General features: G+C 42.4%; 1 protein-coding gene and 1 non-coding gene across 2 annotated transcripts; both read left to right on the forward strand.

Moving 5' to 3' along the window:
• Nucleotides 1-329: 329 nt before the first annotated feature.
• On the forward strand, nucleotides 330-402 carry TRNAK-UUU. Its single transcript has one exon. It is a non-coding gene; the product is annotated as a tRNA-Lys (tRNA).
• Nucleotides 403-4,644: 4,242 nt separating this feature from the next.
• Nucleotides 4,645-15,201, forward strand: LOC119939046 (CD209 antigen-like protein E). Its single transcript, XM_038758817.1, has 7 exons — nucleotides 4,645-4,651; nucleotides 7,867-8,075; nucleotides 9,215-9,310; nucleotides 10,471-10,566; nucleotides 12,253-12,380; nucleotides 13,576-13,676; nucleotides 15,045-15,201. The coding sequence occupies exons 2-7, from the start codon at nucleotides 7,868-7,870 to the stop codon at nucleotides 15,199-15,201; spliced, it is 786 nt and encodes a 261-aa protein (XP_038614745.1). The 5' UTR covers nucleotides 4,645-4,651; nucleotide 7,867.
• Nucleotides 15,202-20,131: the final 4,930 nt, after the last annotated feature.

Consider the following 20,131-nt stretch of genomic DNA (forward strand, 5'->3'; position numbering starts at 1 on the left):
ATCTAAGTGTTTATGGCATATAGACTCAAGTGCAATGGTCAACTGGCAGGGAGGAATTAAAGGATGCCTTCAGCAAGAAGTAAGGCTGAAAAAAGAGTCTAACTTGGTGGTGGTCAGCAGTGGGGTGATGTCCCCCCATAATAGCGGTATTTGTTAAGTTCTTACTATGTTCCAAGTACTGTGCTAAGCACTTACAGTAGATTCATGATAATCAAGTCAGACACAGTCCCGGTCCCTTGGACCCCCTAGGAATATTAGGGAGAGAGTGTGAGAAGACAGGGCAGGGTGAGATGTATGATTCCAGGACACAATAGTCCAAACTGATATTTGCCCAGATAGCTCAGTTGGTAGAGCATCAGACTTTTAATCTGAGGATCCAGGGTTCAAGTCCCTGTGTGGGTGGATTGTTCTTAGAGAAGCAGCGTGGCTCAGTGGAAAGAGCATGGGCTTTGGAGTCAGAGGTCATGGGTTCGAATTCCGACTCTGCCACATGTCTGCTGTGTGACCTTGGGCAAATCACTTAACTTCTCAGAGCATCAGTTACCTCATCTGTAAAATGGGGATGATGACTGTGAGACCCACATGGGACAACCTGATCACCTTGTATCCCTCCAGCGCTTAGAACAGTGCTTTGCACATAATAAGCACTGAACAAATGCCATCATTATTATTATTATATGCAGATGGAGCAGGGAGGGGCTCAGTCTAGGGACTGGTCTCTGGCTTTTTACCCAAGGTTCTGTGCAGGACAGAGAAGTTTTAGCATCAGTAGCAGAAAGCTGTTTCCACTGCTCAGGTCCCAGAGCTGCCCAGATGTCCCAGTGCCCAGTTGTCCAGAGAGACTGTCCACTCTCAGTCTCCTCCAATTTTCCCTTCTTAAACTACACTTACAATTTTCACACTAAAGTTGTTTTAGAACGGAGGGGAAATGAGTTTAAGAAAAACATAAGCATGTGCCAAAAGCACCTATCTGCATCCCACATTTTCACTATTGTTCTGCATTCCAGAACAATAGTGTTAGTATATTAGTTGATGGAAAGAGGAAGAGTTGAGATTGCTTGGGCCCTGATGAACCTGGGGACATTTCCTTTGGGCCTGTGACAATAACAATAACATTTATTAGGTATCTATTATATGCCAAGCACTGTGGTAAATTCTGTGGTGGAGCCTAGCTAATCAGATCAAATACAGACTCTGTGGGGCTAACAGTCTAAGGCAGCAGGATATTTATTCCAGTTTTATAGATGAGGAAACTGAGGCTTTCAGTTTTGACAAGCAAGTTCTGAGACTAGTCTCCTGACTATTCATTCATTCATTCAATCATACTTATTGAGCACTTACTGTGTGCAGAGCACTCATTCATTCAATCAATCGTATTTGTTGAACACTTACTGTGCACAGAGCACTGTACTAAGCGCTTGGTAAGTACAAGTTGGCAACATATAGACATGGTCCCTACCCAACAGCGGGTAGCCCCCAGGCCTGGGAGTCAGAAGGTCATGGGTTCTACTTCCTGCTCCACTACTTGCCTGCTGTGTGACCTTGGTCAAGTCACTTCACTTCTCTGTGTCTCAGTTACTTCATCAGTAAAATGGGGATTAAGACTGTAAATCCTATGTGGGACAGGAACTGCGTCCAACCCGATTTGCTTGTATCTACCCCAGCACTTAGTACAGTGCCTGGCACAAAGTAAGTGCTTAACAAATACCTCAATTATCAGCACTTAGAACCATGCTTGGAACACAGTAAGCATTTGACATATACCATAATTATTTATTTATTTGTACTGAGCACTTGGGAGAGTACAATACAACAATAAACAGACCCATTCCCTGCCCACAGCGAGCTACAGTCTAGAGTGGGAGGAAGACAGACATTAATATCAATAAATTACAGATAGGTATATAAGTGTTGTGGGGCGAAGGAGGGGGGTGAAAAAAGAGAGCATGCCAGGGCAATGCAGAAGGGAGTGGGAGATGAGGAAGGTTGGGGTTTAGTCTAGGAAGGCCTCTTGGAGGAGATGTGCCTTCAGTAAGACTTTGAAGCGGGGCAGAGTAATTGTCGGATTAAAGGACCGAAGGCAGGATGTGGGCTGGGGGTTGGTGATGAGACAGGTGAGATCAAGGCACAGTGAGAAGGTTAGTACTAGAGGAGATAAGTGTACAGGCTGGGTTGTAGAATGAGAGAGGTGAGGTGAGGTAGGAGGGGGCAAAGTGGTGGAGTGCTTTAAACTCAATGGTGAGGAGTTTTTGTTTGATGCAGAGGTGGTTGGGCAACCACTGGAGTTTTTTGAGGAGCGGGGTGACATGTCCTGAGCATTTTGTAGAAGAATGATCCAGTCAGCAGGATGAAGTATTGACTGGAGTGGAGAAAGACAGGAGGCTAGGAGGTCAGCAAGGATGTTAATGCAGTAATCCAGGCGGGGTGAGTGATTGTATTAATGTGTTAGTGGATGGAGAGGAAAGGGTGGATTTTAGTGATGTGGTGAGGGTGGGACCAACAGGATTTAGTGATGCATTGAATATGTGGGTTGAATGACAGAGAAAAGTCAAGGATAACGCCAAGGTTATGGGCTCTTTTCTACACCCTTTTCCTTAGTCCATAACTGCCTCCAAGTTGTTTAAATCGAATCTGCCCTTTTTGTCCTCTTAAAAGAGGGAAGATATTCATATTATAAAAGCAAACTATTGCCAGGTACTTTCTAATAGCAATGTTTCTTTTATCTGTTTGGGGATCTATTTGTGATCAGGCAATTGTTATTTTTGAATCAACTTGGATTTATTTAGTATATTAATTTCATCATTGAAGTTCATACTTTTCTTGCATGGGGGCAATAGAAATAGTGTTTATTAAGTGTTTACTGAGTTCAGAGCACTGTATTAAACATTGGGAAAGACTACATAGGTGGGAATTAAACATGACCCTGTCCCCCGTGGGACTTTCAAAGTAAAAATATGAAGAGGGGACAAGGGAACACACTGGGAGCCCTGATGTGAGGAAACGGCCAGTTTCCAGAGGATTTGTTCGTCCGTCTTCTGAAGAGAGAGGCCTGTGGAGTGTTCTAGAGTGGCTAAAATTCTCAGGATGAGAGACAACAAAAGCTTTTCTATTTGCAACCCTGGTGACGGTTAGTGGTCATTGCTGGAGAGGTGAGAGAGAAGTGGCGGTGGCAGAAGTAGCACATGGGTGTTGTGTGCCAGGAGAGAGTGGAGGGTTGGCAAGAAAGGGGTCAACTCACCCTCAGGGGAAGAGTCCAGATAACAGCCACAAGTTCCTGGGCCAGACCAGAGGGGGTTTTCTGCCAGCATGGGGCAAGCAGTGGAGTTACTGCCTCACTTCCTCCTCCAGCCCCAACTTGTTCCAGCCCCAAGGGCAGCCAGGATCTTGCAGCTCCAAGACCTCAGGGTCGAGAGAAGATGGGAGACATCGGTCTGTGGCTGCTGAATCAAGAGAATAGAGAGAATTCAAAAGAATTCTCCCCTCTCTATAGACTGTGAGCTTGTTGTGGGCAGAGATTGTCACTTTTTATTGTCGTAAGTGTTCTTTCCCAAGCACTTGGGACAGTGCTGTGCACACAGTAAATGTTTAATAAATATGATTGAATTAACTAATGAATGAATGCAGGTACTGGAGGGGCTGAAGCTTCTAGTCCTCTCCCAGCCCTGTTGTCTCTTGTTGTCCAATCAATCAATCGATCATTCAGTACCATTTATTGAATGCTGGCTTTGCAGAAAACTCAGTGCTTGGGAGAGTTCAATTCAATAAGGTTGATGGAGAGCAGCGTGGTGTGGAAAAGCCGCATGGTGCCATGATTAGATAATAATAATAATAATAATAATAATAATAATAATAATAATAATAGCATTTATTAAGTGCTTACTATGTGCAAAGCACTGTTCTAAGCACTGGGGAAGTTACAAGGTGATCAGGTTGTCCCACGGGGGGCTCGCAGTCTTAATCCCCATTTTACAGATGAGGTAACTGAGGAACAGAGAAGTTAAGTGACTTGCCCAGAGTCACACAGCTGACAATTGGCGGAGTCGGGATTTGAACCCATGACCTCTGACTCCAAAGCCTTGCTCTTTCCACAGGCCACATGCCAGATGTTAGATCACAGGCCAAGGAGTCAGAACATCATGGGTTCTAATCCTGGCTCTGCAACTTCTCTGCTGTGTGACCATGGACAAGTCACTTCACTTCTCTGTGCCTCATTTACCTCATCTGTAAAATTGGGGATTGAGACTGTGAGCCCTATATGGGACATAGACTGTGTCCAACCCTTAGCTTATATCTACCCCAGTGCTTAGTACAGAGCCTGGCACACAGTAAGCACTTAGCAAATACCACAATTATTATTATCATTACTACTAGACCAAATCCCTTGAAGAGCCATTGTTAGAACTTCAACAAAGCAACTTTCATTCAAGAACAATCATCCTGGGTCATTGTTTTGGTACTGGAGCTGAGTTCTGACCCTTTCTAGGTTACTTTCAGCACTGGTCTGAAGATCCCATCTCAATAATCTAAAACATAACCATTTGCTTTTCCAGAATCCTCTGGAGATAAATGAGAAAGAAGTTATTTCCAAAAAAACAGAAAGCCCATCCACTTCTCAAGTCAGAAACCATCAACTGAAAGTACTAACAAAAAGGTAAGGTTTGTCCCATCCCTATCCCTCAATCCAATCATTCCAAAAAGGATCCTAGAAAAGGAAATGATATACCCCAACCATCTTCTTTTGATGAAAAAATTGATGCCCTCAAACCACCCTCTCCACTGAGCTCAAATTCCATGCTCTCCTGTCCCTCCACCAATCTCTTACTATTAATCTGTAGCCCTGGATCACCTCCATAGTACATTTTCTTTGTTCCTGTGCATTAGTTTCAGAATGCTGCTGGGGGGAATACAGATAACAGGTTGATCTCATCCATATTGAATTCATTTTCTCCTACTTTAATTCTGTCCTCTTCTCTGCCCAACAGTACTTATTAACTCCCATCCCCGCTGCCCACACCAGCTGTTACAGAAGTTTAACTCACTCCTTCAAACCCCTACTCCTCACCCTCACATTCTCTTGCCCCTAATTACCTGGGTGTGAACTTTAATTAATCAAATCTAAAACAACATGTGTGATCTCCCTAAAGTCTCCCCTGCTCCTCTACAGGGTAGAAGCAGCGTAGCCCAGTGGAAAGAGCATGGGCCTGGGAATCAGAGGACCTGGGTTCCAAACCTGGCTCTGCCACTTGTCTACTATATGACCTTGGGCACCTCACTTAACTTCTCTGTGCCCTGGTTTTCTCATCTGAAAAATGGGTATTCAATACCTGTTCTCCCTCCTACTTAGACTGTGGGTCCATGTGGGACCCAAGTGTGGCTCAGTGGAAAGAGCCCGGGCTTTGGAGTCAGTGGTCATGGGTTCAAATCCTGGCTCTGCCAATTGTCAGCTGTGTGGCTTTGGGCATGTCACTTAACTTCTCTGTACCTCAGTTATCTCATCTGTAAAATGGGGATTGACTATGAGCCCCCCATGGGACAACTTGATCACCTTGTAACCTCCCCAGCACTTAGAACAGTGCTTTGCACATAGTAAGCGCTTAATAAATGCCATCATTATTTTTATTATTACTTCTCCAATGCCAGATTTCTCACTGTATCTCAGTCTCATCTATTTCTCTGCCTATCCTTTGACCATGTCTTCCCTCTGACTTGAAACTCCCTCCCTCTTCATAACCCACCTACCAACAAGCTCCTTATTTTTAAAGCTTTATTAAAATCACATCTCCTCCAAAAGGCCTTCCTTGTCTAAGTCCTCATTTCCCCTACTCCCTCTTTCTTTGGGTCACATTTACTTGGATCATTAGTCATCGTCAGTGATATTTATTGAGCTCTTACTCTGTGCAGAGTACTGTACTAAGCACTAGGAAGAATGCAAAATGACAGAGTTGGAAGAAACATTCCTTGCCTGCACCTAGTCTAGAGGATCTGTACCCTGTAATAATAATAATAATGATGATGATGGTATTTGTTAACACTTACTATGTGCGAAGCATTGTCCTAAGTGCTGGGGGGATACAAGATGATCAGCTTGTCCCACGTGGGGCTCATAGTCTTCATCCCCATTTTACAGATGAGGTAACTGAGGCTCAGAGAAGTTAAGTGACTTGCCCAAGTTCACACAGTGGTTAAGTGGAGGATCTGGGATTCAAACCCATGACCTCTGACTCCCAAGCCCAGGCTCTTTCTACTGAGCCACTCTGTTTCTTCCATGCTGCTTCTATAAGCACTTGATATCCTCCCAATCCCAAATTGCTTGACTTTTGATTGCTGATTATAGTATCACTGTTAATGATTTTATTCTTTCCTCTCTTTGCATAGATTTCTCCACTAGCAAAAAGATAAGGGAAAATCAATGAATGGTATCTATTAATAATAATAATTGTGATATTTGTTAAGCATTTACTATGTTCCAGGTACTGAACTAAGTGTTGGGGTGGATATAAGCAAATCAGGTTAGATATAGTCCCTGTCCCACATGGGGCTCACAGTCTCAATCCCCATTTTACAGATGACATAACTGAGGCACAGAGAAGTGAAGTGACTTGCCCAAGGTCACATGGCAGACAAGTGGAGGAGTTAGAATTAGAACTCAGGTCCTTTAGACTCTGAGCCCATGCTCTATCCACTAGGCCGTGTTGCTTCTCACCCAAGGACTTAGTACAGTGCTCTGCACACAGTAAATACTCAATGAATACCACTGATAGATTGATATAAGAAGAGGAGAGTTGATGGATAAGTTTTGAGTTTGTTGAGAGGAGTTTTTGGAGGAAATGGAAAACCAATGGAGATTACAGAGGAGCAGAGAAAAATGTACCAAGTAATGGCTCCAGAAGACTTTCCATGCAGTGGGATAAAGTCTAGATTAGACTGGAGATACCCAATGCAGTAATTTAACCAAAATATAACTAGACCCTGGAGCAAGATGGCAGCTGTCTGGGTGAAGAGGAAGAGGGAAATCTGGGGTATAGTTTAGGAAGAACTAGTAGGATTTGGTAGTGAATTAAATGTGAGAACTGATGGAAAGTGATGTGAGGATGATATCAAAGCTGTAGGCTTCTGGGATAGAGAAGATAGATAGAAAACTGTGTTTTCAACACAGTTGCTTGTATCCACCCCAGAACTTAGTACAGTGTATAGCACATAGTGAATGCTTACCAAATACTATTATTATTATTATTAGAGTTGGGAAAGATAGGATGAGGAAAGGATTTTGTATAATAATAATGATGGTATTTGTTAAGCGCTTACTGTATACCAAGCACTGCTCTAAACACTGGGGCAGATAAAAGGTAATCAGATTGTCCCACGTGGGGCTCACAGTCTTAATCCCCATTTTGCAGATGAGGTAATGGAGGCACAGAGAAGTTAAGTGACTTGCCCAAAGTCACACAGCTGACAAGTGGTGGAGCCAGGATTAGAACCCATGACCTCTGACTCCCAAACCTGTGTTCTTTCCACTAAGCCTTGCAGCTTCTCACAGGAAAGTGTGCACCCCAAACTCCCTTCTTTATTGCACAAAGGCAAAGGTAGATTCTTCAGTGCTATTAAGTTTATTCCTTACAAGGTTTATCTCTGTTTTTGAACCTGCTTCATGTTCTGTTAATTTTTGTGAAGACTTTATTCCGAAAAGTAACCCCTCTCCCGACTGCTGCCTTCTAGGCTGGTCTATCTGATGCAGTGGTTTCCTGCAGCCCTTTCTTTGCCTTGTCACATTTCTTGAGACTGTCCTCAAACAGTCTCAATTGTAATAAGCCTTGGCCCGCTGCAATGATTTAAAGTTGATAAATTTTCTCTTCTCTGACCCACCAGAATGAGTGAGGAAATGCTTTACGTATCTATGGGAGGACGGAATTCTTCTCAGCAATACCAGAAGGAAGATACAGTTTACGCAAGCATGAAGTTCAGACCTTGTTCCAAGGAGCAGAGCTGCCAAGAGTTGGAAAATTCCAGGGACAGAGCTATCGTCCAAACCAGCCCTTTGAACACATACTTTCTTCAGCTTCTCAATAATGGAACAGGTAGCTTCGCTTAGTTACCTGATTCCCTTTTTCTTTAAAGATAGGCTGGTGGCTGAGGGAAAGACACTCACCTATTCTGTGAGTCAGTTTCACTGATGCTGTTAGTTGTTGTCAGGTTCTGTTTGATTTCTTTGATGGAAATGATTTTGGAACTCATATGAAATCTGGTGATTTCACAGGGTTTCCAGGACATAGAAATTGCAAAGGCAGAGATTCCAAATAAGTATTTCACAAAACTAAAAGCATCCAGAAAATTAACGAATGATTCCAAAATTCAGAAAAAGCACTGATATAACTCTACTATTTCTCCTATTGCTTTACTACTTTTCATATCCCTGATCTATTTTAATGTCCGTCTCTCCCTGTAGACAGTAAACTCTTGTAGGCAGGAATCACATCTACCAAATCTGTTGTGTTGTACTTTCCTAAACACTTAGTACATGTGTTCTGCAACACTCACTCACTGTCTCCCAGAGCTTACTTTCTTTCTCTTCTGATATCTGCTTTATTCATTGTGATTTTCTTCTTTCCTAGCTTCATTGTCATTTGCATTCTCTCCTCCATTTCCTTGTGTCTTTAGTTCTCCAGAATATTTTAAGGTCTTTGTTCTTTCATCTTTTTGTTCTGTGTTCTCTTATTCCTCTTTGTCAAATTCTGTTTTCACAGTCTAAGCTGGAGGGAGAACAGGTAGTGAATACCCATTTCACAAATGAGGAAACTGTGGCATGGAGAAGTTAGGTGATTTATCCAAGGTCACACTGCAGGAAAGTGCTGGAGCCAGGATTAGAACTCAGGTCTCCTGACCCCCAGGTCTGTGCCCTTTCCGACTCGGCCACACTGCTCCTCTGATTATTCATTCATGTAGTAATTCTCCATCTTTGTTTTGAGGTGCCTTCAAACTGGCCTAGTCTCTCTAGTCTTCAGCCCAACCTCAATCCCCTTTGAAGCTGTTCAGAGCTCACACTCACAGGTACTACAAAATCTCTGCCTACCAAAATTTGACTGAAAAGTGTCTTACCTCTGGGGATGAAGACCCAATTTTCTGTGTCCTGAGGGCTTTGGATCCAGTCCGGTTTGACCATAGCTTTGTTTCCGGCTCGTCATCTTCTGTTCTGATAGGTTTCTCCTTCTTTGTTTAGAATTCCTAAGAAAAACTCACTTGATTGTTGCAGTCGTGATTCTTTTGATCCTCTGCCTTATTTGCCTGATAACAACCGTGGCTCTAAGAGTCAGGGGTAAGTAGAAAACTAGCAAGAGTCACATATGATCCAACCAATTTAGATATCAGGACAGTATCTCTTTATTCAAGGCATTTCTTAGGAACTTACTATGTGCTGCACATTTTGTGCTAAGCTATTGAGTAAATGATAATAATGAGAATCAGCATAGCCTAATGGGAAGAGGCGGGGCTGGGAGTCAGAGGACCTGGGTTGTGATTCCAGCTACACAACTTGTCTGCTGGGTGACCCAGGGCAAATCACTTCACTTCTCTGTGTCTCTGTTACCTCAACTGTAAAATGTAGATTAAGACTGTGAGTCCCATGGGGGACATGGGCTAATCCAACCTGTTAAGTTTGTATCTTCCCCAGCGCTTAGAACAGTGCCTCAGGCATATAGTAAGTGCTTAATAAATACCATGAAAAAGCGCTTAACAAATACCATTAAAAGTAATAATAATAACAGTACTAGTATTTGTTAATGGCTTACTTTGTGCCAACAGGCATCGGTATAAGATAATCATATCAGACACAGCCTCTCTTCCCTAAGGGGCTCACAGTCTAAAGGAGAGAAAGAAGAGGTATCTTATCCTCATTTTATAGTTGTGAGAACTGAGGTACAGAGAAGTTAAGTGACTTGTCCAAGGTCACACACCAGGCAAGTGCAGAGTAGGGTTTAGAATCAAGGTCTCCTGACCCCTAGGCCCATGCTCTTTTCACTAGGCCTTTCTGCTTCTTTAAATACTAGGTGATCAAATTGGGCATAGTCCCACAGGGGGGCTTGGACTTAGTTGTCTAAGTGGGGGGTGATGAAGTACCACCGTCAGTTATTAATTCTCAACAGTCCAGAATGAACAGTGTTAAGGTGGCAGATAAAACAGTCTCTGGAGGGGACAGTGCTCAAATTCCTTTTTGTTTCAGCCAGCCGTCCTTGGTTAAAAAGCACAACAGTTCATTCCCCTGGTACCCTGGTTCCCCAGTAGTTGGAGGGAGGTTGGCCTAAATATAACTTGCAGCCCTCTATGGATTCCAGAAGGCAGATTGCAGCTGTTTTTACATCGTTATTTTAGTGGAACAATCATTCTGCCTTCCTTGATCCAAGCTTTTGGCTACTGTTGGCTTCCATTGGAAAAATCCCACCATGGCATCCAGTTATAAATCTTCATTACTAATTTCAGTTCAGCAACAGCAGAAGGATCTGGAAATCCTGATCAAAGTGAGAGATCATCTTCAATTTGAGATTAGCAACCTTGCCAAAGCACTGAAGAGCACAGGTACAGTTCATCAATCAGTGTTATCTATTGAGTACCTACTGTGTGCAGAGCACTGTACTAAGCACTTGGGAAAATTCAGTAGAATCAGAATACATGATCCCTACTCTCAAGGAATTCAAAATATAACTGGAGAAAGACAAAATCAATTACACTGGAAAGATAGGCTTGTGGATGAGTAAATGCTTTGAAAGTAAAACGTCTAAGTCAGTAGGTACAATGTGTAGATGTTATAGGGGTGAAGTTCCGAGGGAATAATTGGTAGGATGTTACCTGGAGGGAAGAAAAATTAACTGGGAAATTCTCGTGGAGGTGATGGGATTTCAGAAGGACTTTGGTAGTCTGGCAGGTCTCAGTGGGGATAGGGTTCCAGGCATGAACAAAGGTTAGAAATGGGAAAGAAGAGAATGAGGCACCATGAGTAGGTTAACTTGGGAGGAGCAAAGAGTGTGAGTTTTTTTATAGCATTTATTAAGTGCTTACTATGTGCAAAGCACTGTTCTAAGCACTGGGGAGGTTACAAGGTGATCAGGTTGTCCCATGGGGGGCTCACAGTCTTAATCCCCATTTTACAGATGAGGTAACTGAGTGGGAAGACAGAGTGGGTAGTAAAAGGGAGAGAGCTGCTGGAGTGCCTTACAGCCAGTTGTCAGGAAGATGATGATGGTATTTGTTAAGCGCTTCCTATGTGCCAGGTACTGTTCTAAGCACTGAGATAGATACAAGCAAACCAGGTTGGGCACAGTCCCTATCCCACACAGGGCTCACAGTTTTCATCCCCATTTTTCAGATGAGGGAACCGAGGCCCAGAGAAGTTAAGTGACTTGCCCAAGATCACACAGCAGACAAGTGGAGGAGCCGGGATTAGAACCCAAGCCCGTGCTTCTTCCACTAAGCCATGCTGCCTCTTAACTTGTCTGCTGTCACATCACTTCTCTTCACTTCTCTTTGCCTTAGTTACCTCAATGGTAAAATAGGGATTAAGCCTGTGAGTCCCACGTGGGACATGGACTGTGTCCAACCTGATTATCTTATATCTACCCCAACACTTAGTGCTGTGAGTCCCTGAAACATAATAAGCGCTTAACAAATACCATAAACAAAAAAAAACAAAACTAAGGATCTGGCACTGTACTAAATGTTGGGAGTAGATACAATAATAATAACAATAATTATGGTATTTGTTAAGCACTTACTATGTGCCAAGCACTGTTCTAAGTGCTGGGGTAAATACAAGGTAATCAGATTGTCCCACGTGAGGCTCACTGTCTCAATCCCCATTTTACAGATGAGGGAAATGAGGCACAGAGAAGTTAAGTGACTTGCCCAAGGTCACACAACAGACAAGTGGCAAAACAGGAATTAGAACCCATGACCTCTGTCTCCCATGCTCGTGCCACTAAGCCGTGCTGCTCCTCTCAATCAGATCAGATACAGTCCCACATAGGGCTCACAGTCTAAGGAAGAGTAAGAACAGGTAAATTCCCATTTTACAAATATGTAAACTGAGACACAGAGAAGTTGTGACTTGTCTAAGGTCACCTTTGTCCCTTGGAGGCAATGAGGGCTTTTCATGATCAGTCTCCCCACAGGACTTGACTCTAGGGAACTAAGACAAAACCTGAGAACCTGAAATGACTTTAGAAATGTGTTTTGTTTTCCTATGGAATCGCGGAAACTCTCACAAAGGAAACTGGACTTGCATCGAAGAGAATTGCTATCATTTTTCTGCTATAAAAAAAACCTGGCCAAACTGTATGATATACTGCCGTGAACTGGGTTACAGTATGCTGAAGATAGACAGCAAGGATGAACTGGTAGGGTGTCTGCTCTTCCCCTGGGGATTCTCGAATAATTAGAGCTTCTGGTTTCAGCACTTCTGGGAATTCACCTTACTACTGAAATGCAGTTGGGGTTTTCCAAGGAATTCAACCAAAGCATTAGACATGTTCAAAGAAGAAATACTTCAGGGCGGTCTTCATGTGACATCACATTCTGGGTTTTGGCTGGAGTAGGCAATAGTCACAAATGCAGTTAAAATATAATACAAGGGGAGAGAATTTCCTCATCCTTAACAAGTTCTTTCTAGGCCCATAAAGTGATTTTGAAGCCTCAACTAATCTATCCCTGGCATTGATTAAGCATCCACTGTGTCCTGACGAAGGTGAAAGTATACTAGCAGCAGAGGAAATGGTCTCTGTCTTTGAGGGGACTTATCATTCAAATGAAGTGACAGGTCGACATAAACTCTTTACAAATAGAGGGAGCAGGAGGAAAAACATATATAATATAGGTCGTGTTGTTCAATAAATTCAGATATGGGTTCAAATTCATGCAAATGTTAAGGCTTGTTGTTGGCTTCTGAGAATTTTCCTTAATTGTGAAAATGAACCTCAGGGGAAATAGGAAGGGGAAATGAGGAAGGGTAGGAGATGGGCCTATTTTAGAGAGAGATCATTTTGGGAAAATTGGGATAATTGGGGGATAATTTTGTCTGCTGTGTGACCTCGGGTAAGCCACTTAACATCTCTGTGCCTCAGTTACCTCATCTGTAAAATGGGGAGTAAGACTGTGAGCCTCACATGGGACAACCTGATTACCTTGTATCTACCCCAGCACTTAGAACAGTGCTTGGCACCTAGTAAGCACTTAACAAATACCATAATTATTATTAAAAGAGCAGCAAGCAAGGGAAGCAAATGTCCAGTGGTAGGTGTGAAGTGGGTGAGCATATGCACATCATGGTAAGACTTGGGATGGCACCTTTCTCTCCTATAGGGATTGTGAAAGATGATAAATCGGTCACATTTATCGACCACTTACTGTGTGCAGAGGGAACTAAACTCTTAGTTAAGTACAATATGTAAGCTCGTTTTGGGCAGGGATGTGTCTGTTTATTGTTGCATCGTACTTTCCCAAGTGCTCAGTACAGTGCTCTGCACACAGTAAGTGTTCAATAAATAAGACTGAATGAAATAGAGTCATTAGGTGTTGATTTGGATTTGTTTTCAGGTGGCTATGGAATCCAAAGCCAATCACTTTCACTGGATTGGATTATCCTTTAAGGAAGGCACATGGAAATGGCAGGATGGTTCACTTCTTTCTAAAGACATGTAAGTCTAGGGAATTCACATCATGTCTCAATTCCTTTATTTCTGTCTCCTGTTCAGTGCCGTGAGGCGGCAACAGGGAGGGAAACTCTCCAGTACAAGCTCAGGTATAGATGTGACTTGGAAAGGAAGATTCCATTCCACTTCAATCTGTTCTTCAGAAACCTCAGACCCCAGGGGATCTACCATTAAGGGTGCACTTTCATGCTTTAGAGAGCATAAAAATAAATTGGTGACAATCAATGGTGTTTATTGAGCACTTACTATGTGCAGAACACTGTACTAAGCACTTAGGAGAATACAATACAACTCAGTTGGTAGACATGTTCCCTGTCTACATGGAGCTTACAGTCTGCAGAACTAGAAGTGTCTAGCGGTATCTCTAGACCATCTCCTTCAACCTCATTTGGATGAAGTTTTGCTTCCTGTTTCATCTTTAATATTCAATCAAATTATTGATCAGCTGTATTTCTTGGGCGCCTACTGAACTTAGGACTGGGAGAATCCAATAAATTTAGTAGACATGATCCCCTCCCATATTCTTCGACTTTTCCTCAGAAGGCATTTAGCCAAAAAGGCCTCAAGAATTCCAGCGTCCATTTGCTCTCCACTTTGATAGTTTAGATTCACAGTCCACATGCTCTTCTACTACATCCCAGCTTACACACTTAGCTCCTCTAATGTTGATCTTCTCAGGGCACCTCGATCTCTTCTATCTCTCTGACGACCTCTCGCCCACATCCTTCCTCAGTCCTGGAATGCTCTCCCTCCTCATACCTGATAATTACTCTCCCCAACTTCAAAGCCTTATTGAAGGCACATCTCCTCCAAGAGACCTTCCCTGACTAATCCCTCCTTTTCTCTCACTCCCTTCTGTGTCTCCTTGACTTGTTCCCTGTTTTCATCCTCCCACCCCCGCCAGCCCCACAGCACTTATTTATTGATTTATTTATTTAGATTAATGCCTGTCTCCCCTTCTAGACTGTAAGCTCGTTGTGGGCAGAGAATGTGTCTGCTTATTATTATATTGCAGTCTCCCAAATGCTTAGTATGGTGCTCTGCACACAGTAAGCACTCAATAAGTACAACTGAATGAATGATTGAATGAATGCATATGTTTCCCTCAAAGTCTTATCGAATACATTCAATACATGCCTCAGAAAAGATCAATTCAAGTCTCTGAAATTGCAGCGTTTTCAAATAATTTTGAGATACTTTGAAAAAGCTTTTCTACCTCAGACACCCTTCTTTTCAAACATCCCTCTTCTTTTATCCATACACATTCCCTGGGAATGTATTCCAATGTCAGGGGTTACTGTGTCTTTTCATTTAGAATGAAGATAATGATATGTTCTTTATTCCTTCTTACAGAAACTTCAGTGTGACCAGTGGAGATGGTCATTGTGCATTTTTAAGCCCAACAAGAATCTCTGCAATTAAATGTTCTTCCACATACTCCTGCATGTGCGAGAAGAATCCTCATCCTACAAAGATTGTTCACAAAAATGAGCTCCAGACAAAGACATGAGCATTTGGTTTCCGAAGGGTGACAAAACTAGGACCATTGCAGAAATCTCATCTTTTCTCATTTGCCTCCTCTGCTTTTATTTTGACAGGTACCCTTTAATGACATTAAAGAAATTGAACTGAGAACCTATTTTGCAAAGAATCAGAGCTGGCAAATTAATACAATACTCCTAGAGTTTACCGCTCTTTAAAATATTCAGCAATGAGCCCTGAGGCACCCAGATATTCCATTAAAAACCTCATCCTCATCACTGCACTGACCATACCCGAGTCTGGTGTACCATTATGGTCAAGTGTTAGAAACCTTCGCTGACCATGACTGCGTTTAATCCTGACTCACATCCTGGAACACTAGGGATAATATGATGTCTTTGATACAAACAAATAATGCAAAATATGGAACCTAGTGCTTTTCCAGCCTAAATGTAACACAGTTAATAGCATGGTACTCTATTTTGTAAGCTCAGTATACAAATGGTTGAAAATAAACAAGGCAACTAAGCACACATTTCTCGTTCTGTTTGTCAGCTCAGGATATTTTACTGGGCCCCTCTTCAAATATATGTAAAAAAGAATGTCCATGATTTCTAACCCTTAACCCTGCCTTAGGCCAGAGTCTCCTGTCTGAAATAAAAACTGGTGAAAACAGGCCCATGTCCTTGACCAGTTCTCAGAATTAAAGTGCCTTCAATTTTTTGAAAATAATAGTAATAATGATATAATGATAGTAATAATAGCAATCCAATCAATGGTATTTATTGAGTGCTTACTTTGTGCAGAGCACTGAACTAATCGGTTGAGTGAGTACAAAACAAGGAATTCATTTATTCCTTCAGTCGTATTTATTGAGTGCTTACTGAGTGCAGAGCACTGTAAATGGAATTAGCGGACATGTTCTCTGCCCATAAGAAGCTTATGGTCTAGAGGACTTACAGTCTAGAGTCCAATAAAGTACTTGGTAAATGCTTATTATGTGCCAAGCACTGGACTAAGCACTGGGGTAGGTAAAAATTATTCAGGTTGGGCACAGTTCGTGTTCTACATTGGGCTCACAGTCTAAGTAGGAGGAAAGTAGGATTTAATCCCCATTTTACAGATGAGGTAACACGGGCACAGAGAAGTTAAGTGACTTGTCCAAGGTCGCACAGCAGACAGATGGTGTAGCCAGGATTAGAATCCAGGTCTTCTGACTCCAATGCCCACCATGCTTTTTCCATTATGCCCCATTGCTTCATTGAAATTTGTAGAGGGAGCTATGTCTTCTTAGAGTATTTACTTTGAGGACATTTTGAATAATTTGAGAATTTCTTGATGGTTTGATGTCCCTGCATACTGGTTTGACCAGCTACAACTCCTGCAAGAAGTGTTCTCAATTCGTCAATGATTGACTGAATTTCTAGTTGCCGAGATTCAGGAAGAATGAAACACCTGGACCAAGGTTGATGTGCAGAAACTAGTTTTTAATGTGCCTTTTTCTAAAGTAACCTGTGAATTCTAGGAGCATTTGTCTCCCCATTACCTGCCAGATAGAGTAGGTTTGCAAAGTTACCCAGGAATTTTCAATTTCCAGGGAAAGCTGCTGCTAAATGGGAAACACAACCAGATTTGGGGAAGTAAAACTTATATACCAATTTTATGTCATGTTTATGTGGTCAACTTAATTCCCACTACCCTGAAGTGATTATCAATCTCTCAGAGAGAATTTTCAGCTATTTTTCAGATTGTCAATTTTCAAAACATCCACAAAATGAATGAGATTTGCCTTAGTGAGGCTCCCCTTATATAGTATCATCCTTAGATCTGAACATGGTAGTGCTGATGGCCATACAGCACCTTTGAGTGCCAGAGTCTTTGAAATTGAATCTCTTGCTCTCTGTATCTGTGGAATTAGGGTAAAAGAAAATTTCTAATGCCTTGCTCTTCAGGTGAGCCATTGCTTTCCAGCAGGAAATGCACTTCTGTTGCATTTGCGGATGTCCTGATGGGAAGTAGTTTGGTCTACTGGAAAATAATCTGAGCCAGGGAGTCATAGGATCAGGGCTCTAATCCCAGCTCTACCACTGGTCTGCTGGTTGTGACCATGAGTGAGTCATTTAACATCTATGTGCCTCTTAGACAGAGAAATAACTCTTCTTTCCCTCTTAGACTGTGAGCCCCGTGTGGGACAGGAGTGTTTCTGACTTGATTACCTTGAATCTATTCCAGTCAATCAATCAGTTTTCTTTATTGAAGGCTTACTGTTTGAAGAGCACTGAGTGCTACAGAATGCAACAATATAACAGACACATTCCCTGCCCACAATGAGCTAACAGATTAGAGGGGAGACAGATATTAATCTAAATAAATAAATTACATACATATATGTACAAAAATGTTGTGGGGTCGGGGTGGGGTGCGTGGGAAAGTCAATAAAGGGAGCTAGTAAGAGTGATGCAGAAGGGAGTGCTTAGTCAGGGAAGGCTTCTGGGAAGAGAGGTGTCTTCAATAAGGCTTTGAAGGTAGAGAGTAATTTTCTGACATATATGAAGAGGGAGGGCATTCCAGGCAAGAGGCAGGAAGTGGTTGAGAGGTCAGAGGTGAGATAGATAAGATAGACGTACAGTGAGTAGGTCGGCAGTGGAGGAGTGAAGTGTTCAGGATGCACAGTAGAAGAGTAGCAAGGAGTGGTAGGAGGGAGCAAATTGATTGAGTGCTTTACAGCCAGTGGTGAGGAGTTTCTGTTTGATGCGGAGGTGGATGGGCAACCACTGGAAGTAGCTGAGGAGTCGCGAAACACAGCCTGGAAGATTTTGTAGGAAAATGAATCAGACAGCAGAGTGCAGGATGGATTCTGGAATGCGGAGAGACGGGAGGCAGGGAGGTCACCAAGGAGGCTGATGCAGGAGTTAAAGTGGGAAAGGATAAGTTCTTTGATCAGCATAGTAGCAATTTGGATGGAGCGGAAAGGGCATTTAATACAGTGCTTGGCATAAAGTAAGTGTTTAACAAATGCCCCAGTTATTATTAATGGTTTGTGTTGAGTCATCCAAACACTATCATCCAACACCCCTGTTCTCAGCAGCACATATTGCAAGAGACGTGTTCTGGGGGACATGTCCCTAGAACAGTCTCCCCCACAAAATGTCCACCATCTAATAGGATCTTTGTCTGTCATCTCATTCAGCAATTCTCCAAACATCTTCGAAGCTTTGTTTATATCATCCCTAGATCCACTGGACACATTTGCATTTATAGAAGACATAGATGAAAGTCATTTTAAAGTTTGAAAAATCAACACTTCATTTAGGTTACCTTTTTGCCACTCCGTGAATAGAAAACCAGGGATCGTATATTTGCCTTTTCTTGTCACAGATGTGGCTAACACACTGACCCCAAATTGTTTATGGCCTTGTACACTTGATGCAATGAGGTGGTAACTCAAAACCATGTTTTGAGATTAATGGTTGAACAGGTTAATCAGGGAAGCCACTGGAGACAAGGAGCTTTGCAGAAAAGACTTTATTAGGGGTTACACCTTTCTATGGTATTTGTTAAGCACTTACTGTATGGCAAACACTATTCTAAGCCCTGGAGTAGATAGCAGTTAAGTTGGACACAGTCCCTGTCTCGCATGAGGCTCAGAGTCCAAGTAGGAGGGAGAATGGAAAACTGAGGCACAGAGAAGTGAAATGACTTGCCCACAGTCACACAGCAAGCAAGTGGCAGAGCCAGGATTAGAACCCAGATCTCTGACTCCTAGGCCTCTGCTCTTTCCACTAGGCCACCTGCTTTCTTCCTAGATCGACACATTCCCCTCGGCCATTGAGGAACTCCTGGGTCAAATCAGAATTCACAGACACCTGAAGAAAGATCAGAACTCTAGAAAATACAGTTCACACTTTGTAGAGAATTGAAAAATAAGGTTCAGTGGATCTGAATGTTCATCTCCTTAAAGTCTATTGCTTTCTGTATCTGTAAAGTATTTTAATGTTTACCTCCCCCACTGGAATGGGGATTATGCCTATTAACTTTATCACATTATCCTAAATGTTTCATACAAGACTCTGCCCATGGTAAGTGCTAAATAAACACAATCGACTGATGGATGGATTGAATGGCTTAGAGCCATTTTCTCAGACACCCCAAAGTTGAGTTTCCTGAATTTCATAGAAGATTCCAATTTGCGAATGTGTGCTAAATATCAGGCATGACATAGAAGATGGAAAAAGTATCATCACTATCTTCAGTGAACTTTTATTGTTGGGGAGAACCTAGAGTCACACTATTACTTGAAGAAAATAAAAATTGATTTCAGATATCTTCTCATCTTTGTCAGTCAATAGTATTTACTGAGTGCTTACTCTTTGCAGAGCACTGTACTTAGTGCTTTAGAGAATACAATAGAGTTGGTAGATAAGATTCATGCTCCCTGTGGATACAAATGAGAAAGATTAATCTCCTTCAGGAGAAAGCTTTATCTAAATTACATTTTTGCTTATTTTCTAAACTGCCCAAGGGAAATAATGAATTTGGGAGGCAGAGCGGTAATATCCATCCACAACCCCTACCCTATCCCGACCCCTGCCTCCAGAATAATTTAATTACCCTTTTCATCACTTTTCTAGTTCTTCTGCCCAGATGTAGGAAACGGTGTGTGAGTTTCCCTATATTCTTATTTTATTTTAGGATATTTGTTAAGGACTTACTATGTGCCAGGAACTTGTTCTAAGCACTGGGGTAGATACAAGCTAATCAGGTTGGACACAGTCCATATCCCGCATGGGGCCCACAGTCTAAATCCCCATTTCACAGATGAGGTAACTGAGGCACAGAGAATATAAGTCATTTGCCCCATGTTATGGATGAGGAGACTGAGGGACAGAGGAGTTAAGCGACTTGGCCAAGGTCACTCAGCAGGCAGGTGGCAGAGCTGGGACTAAAACCAAGTTCCT

This window comes from Tachyglossus aculeatus, chromosome 17 (genome assembly GCF_015852505.1).
Source record: "Tachyglossus aculeatus isolate mTacAcu1 chromosome 17, mTacAcu1.pri, whole genome shotgun sequence".
Taxonomy (NCBI): Eukaryota; Metazoa; Chordata; class Mammalia; order Monotremata; family Tachyglossidae; genus Tachyglossus; species Tachyglossus aculeatus.

Bases quoted from the DNA above. Each gene is read 5' to 3' on its own strand.
- LOC119939046 (XM_038758817.1), top strand. From the start codon at position 7,868: ATGAGTGAGGAAATGCTTTACGTATCTATGGGAGGACGGAATTCTTCT. The intron at 12,381-13,575 runs GTAGGGTGTCTG...ATTTGTTTTCAG, and splicing joins TAGACAGCAAGGATGAACTG to GTGGCTATGGAATCCAAAGC. The intron at 13,677-15,044 runs GTAAGTCTAGGG...TCCTTCTTACAG, and splicing joins TCACTTCTTTCTAAAGACAT to AAACTTCAGTGTGACCAGTG.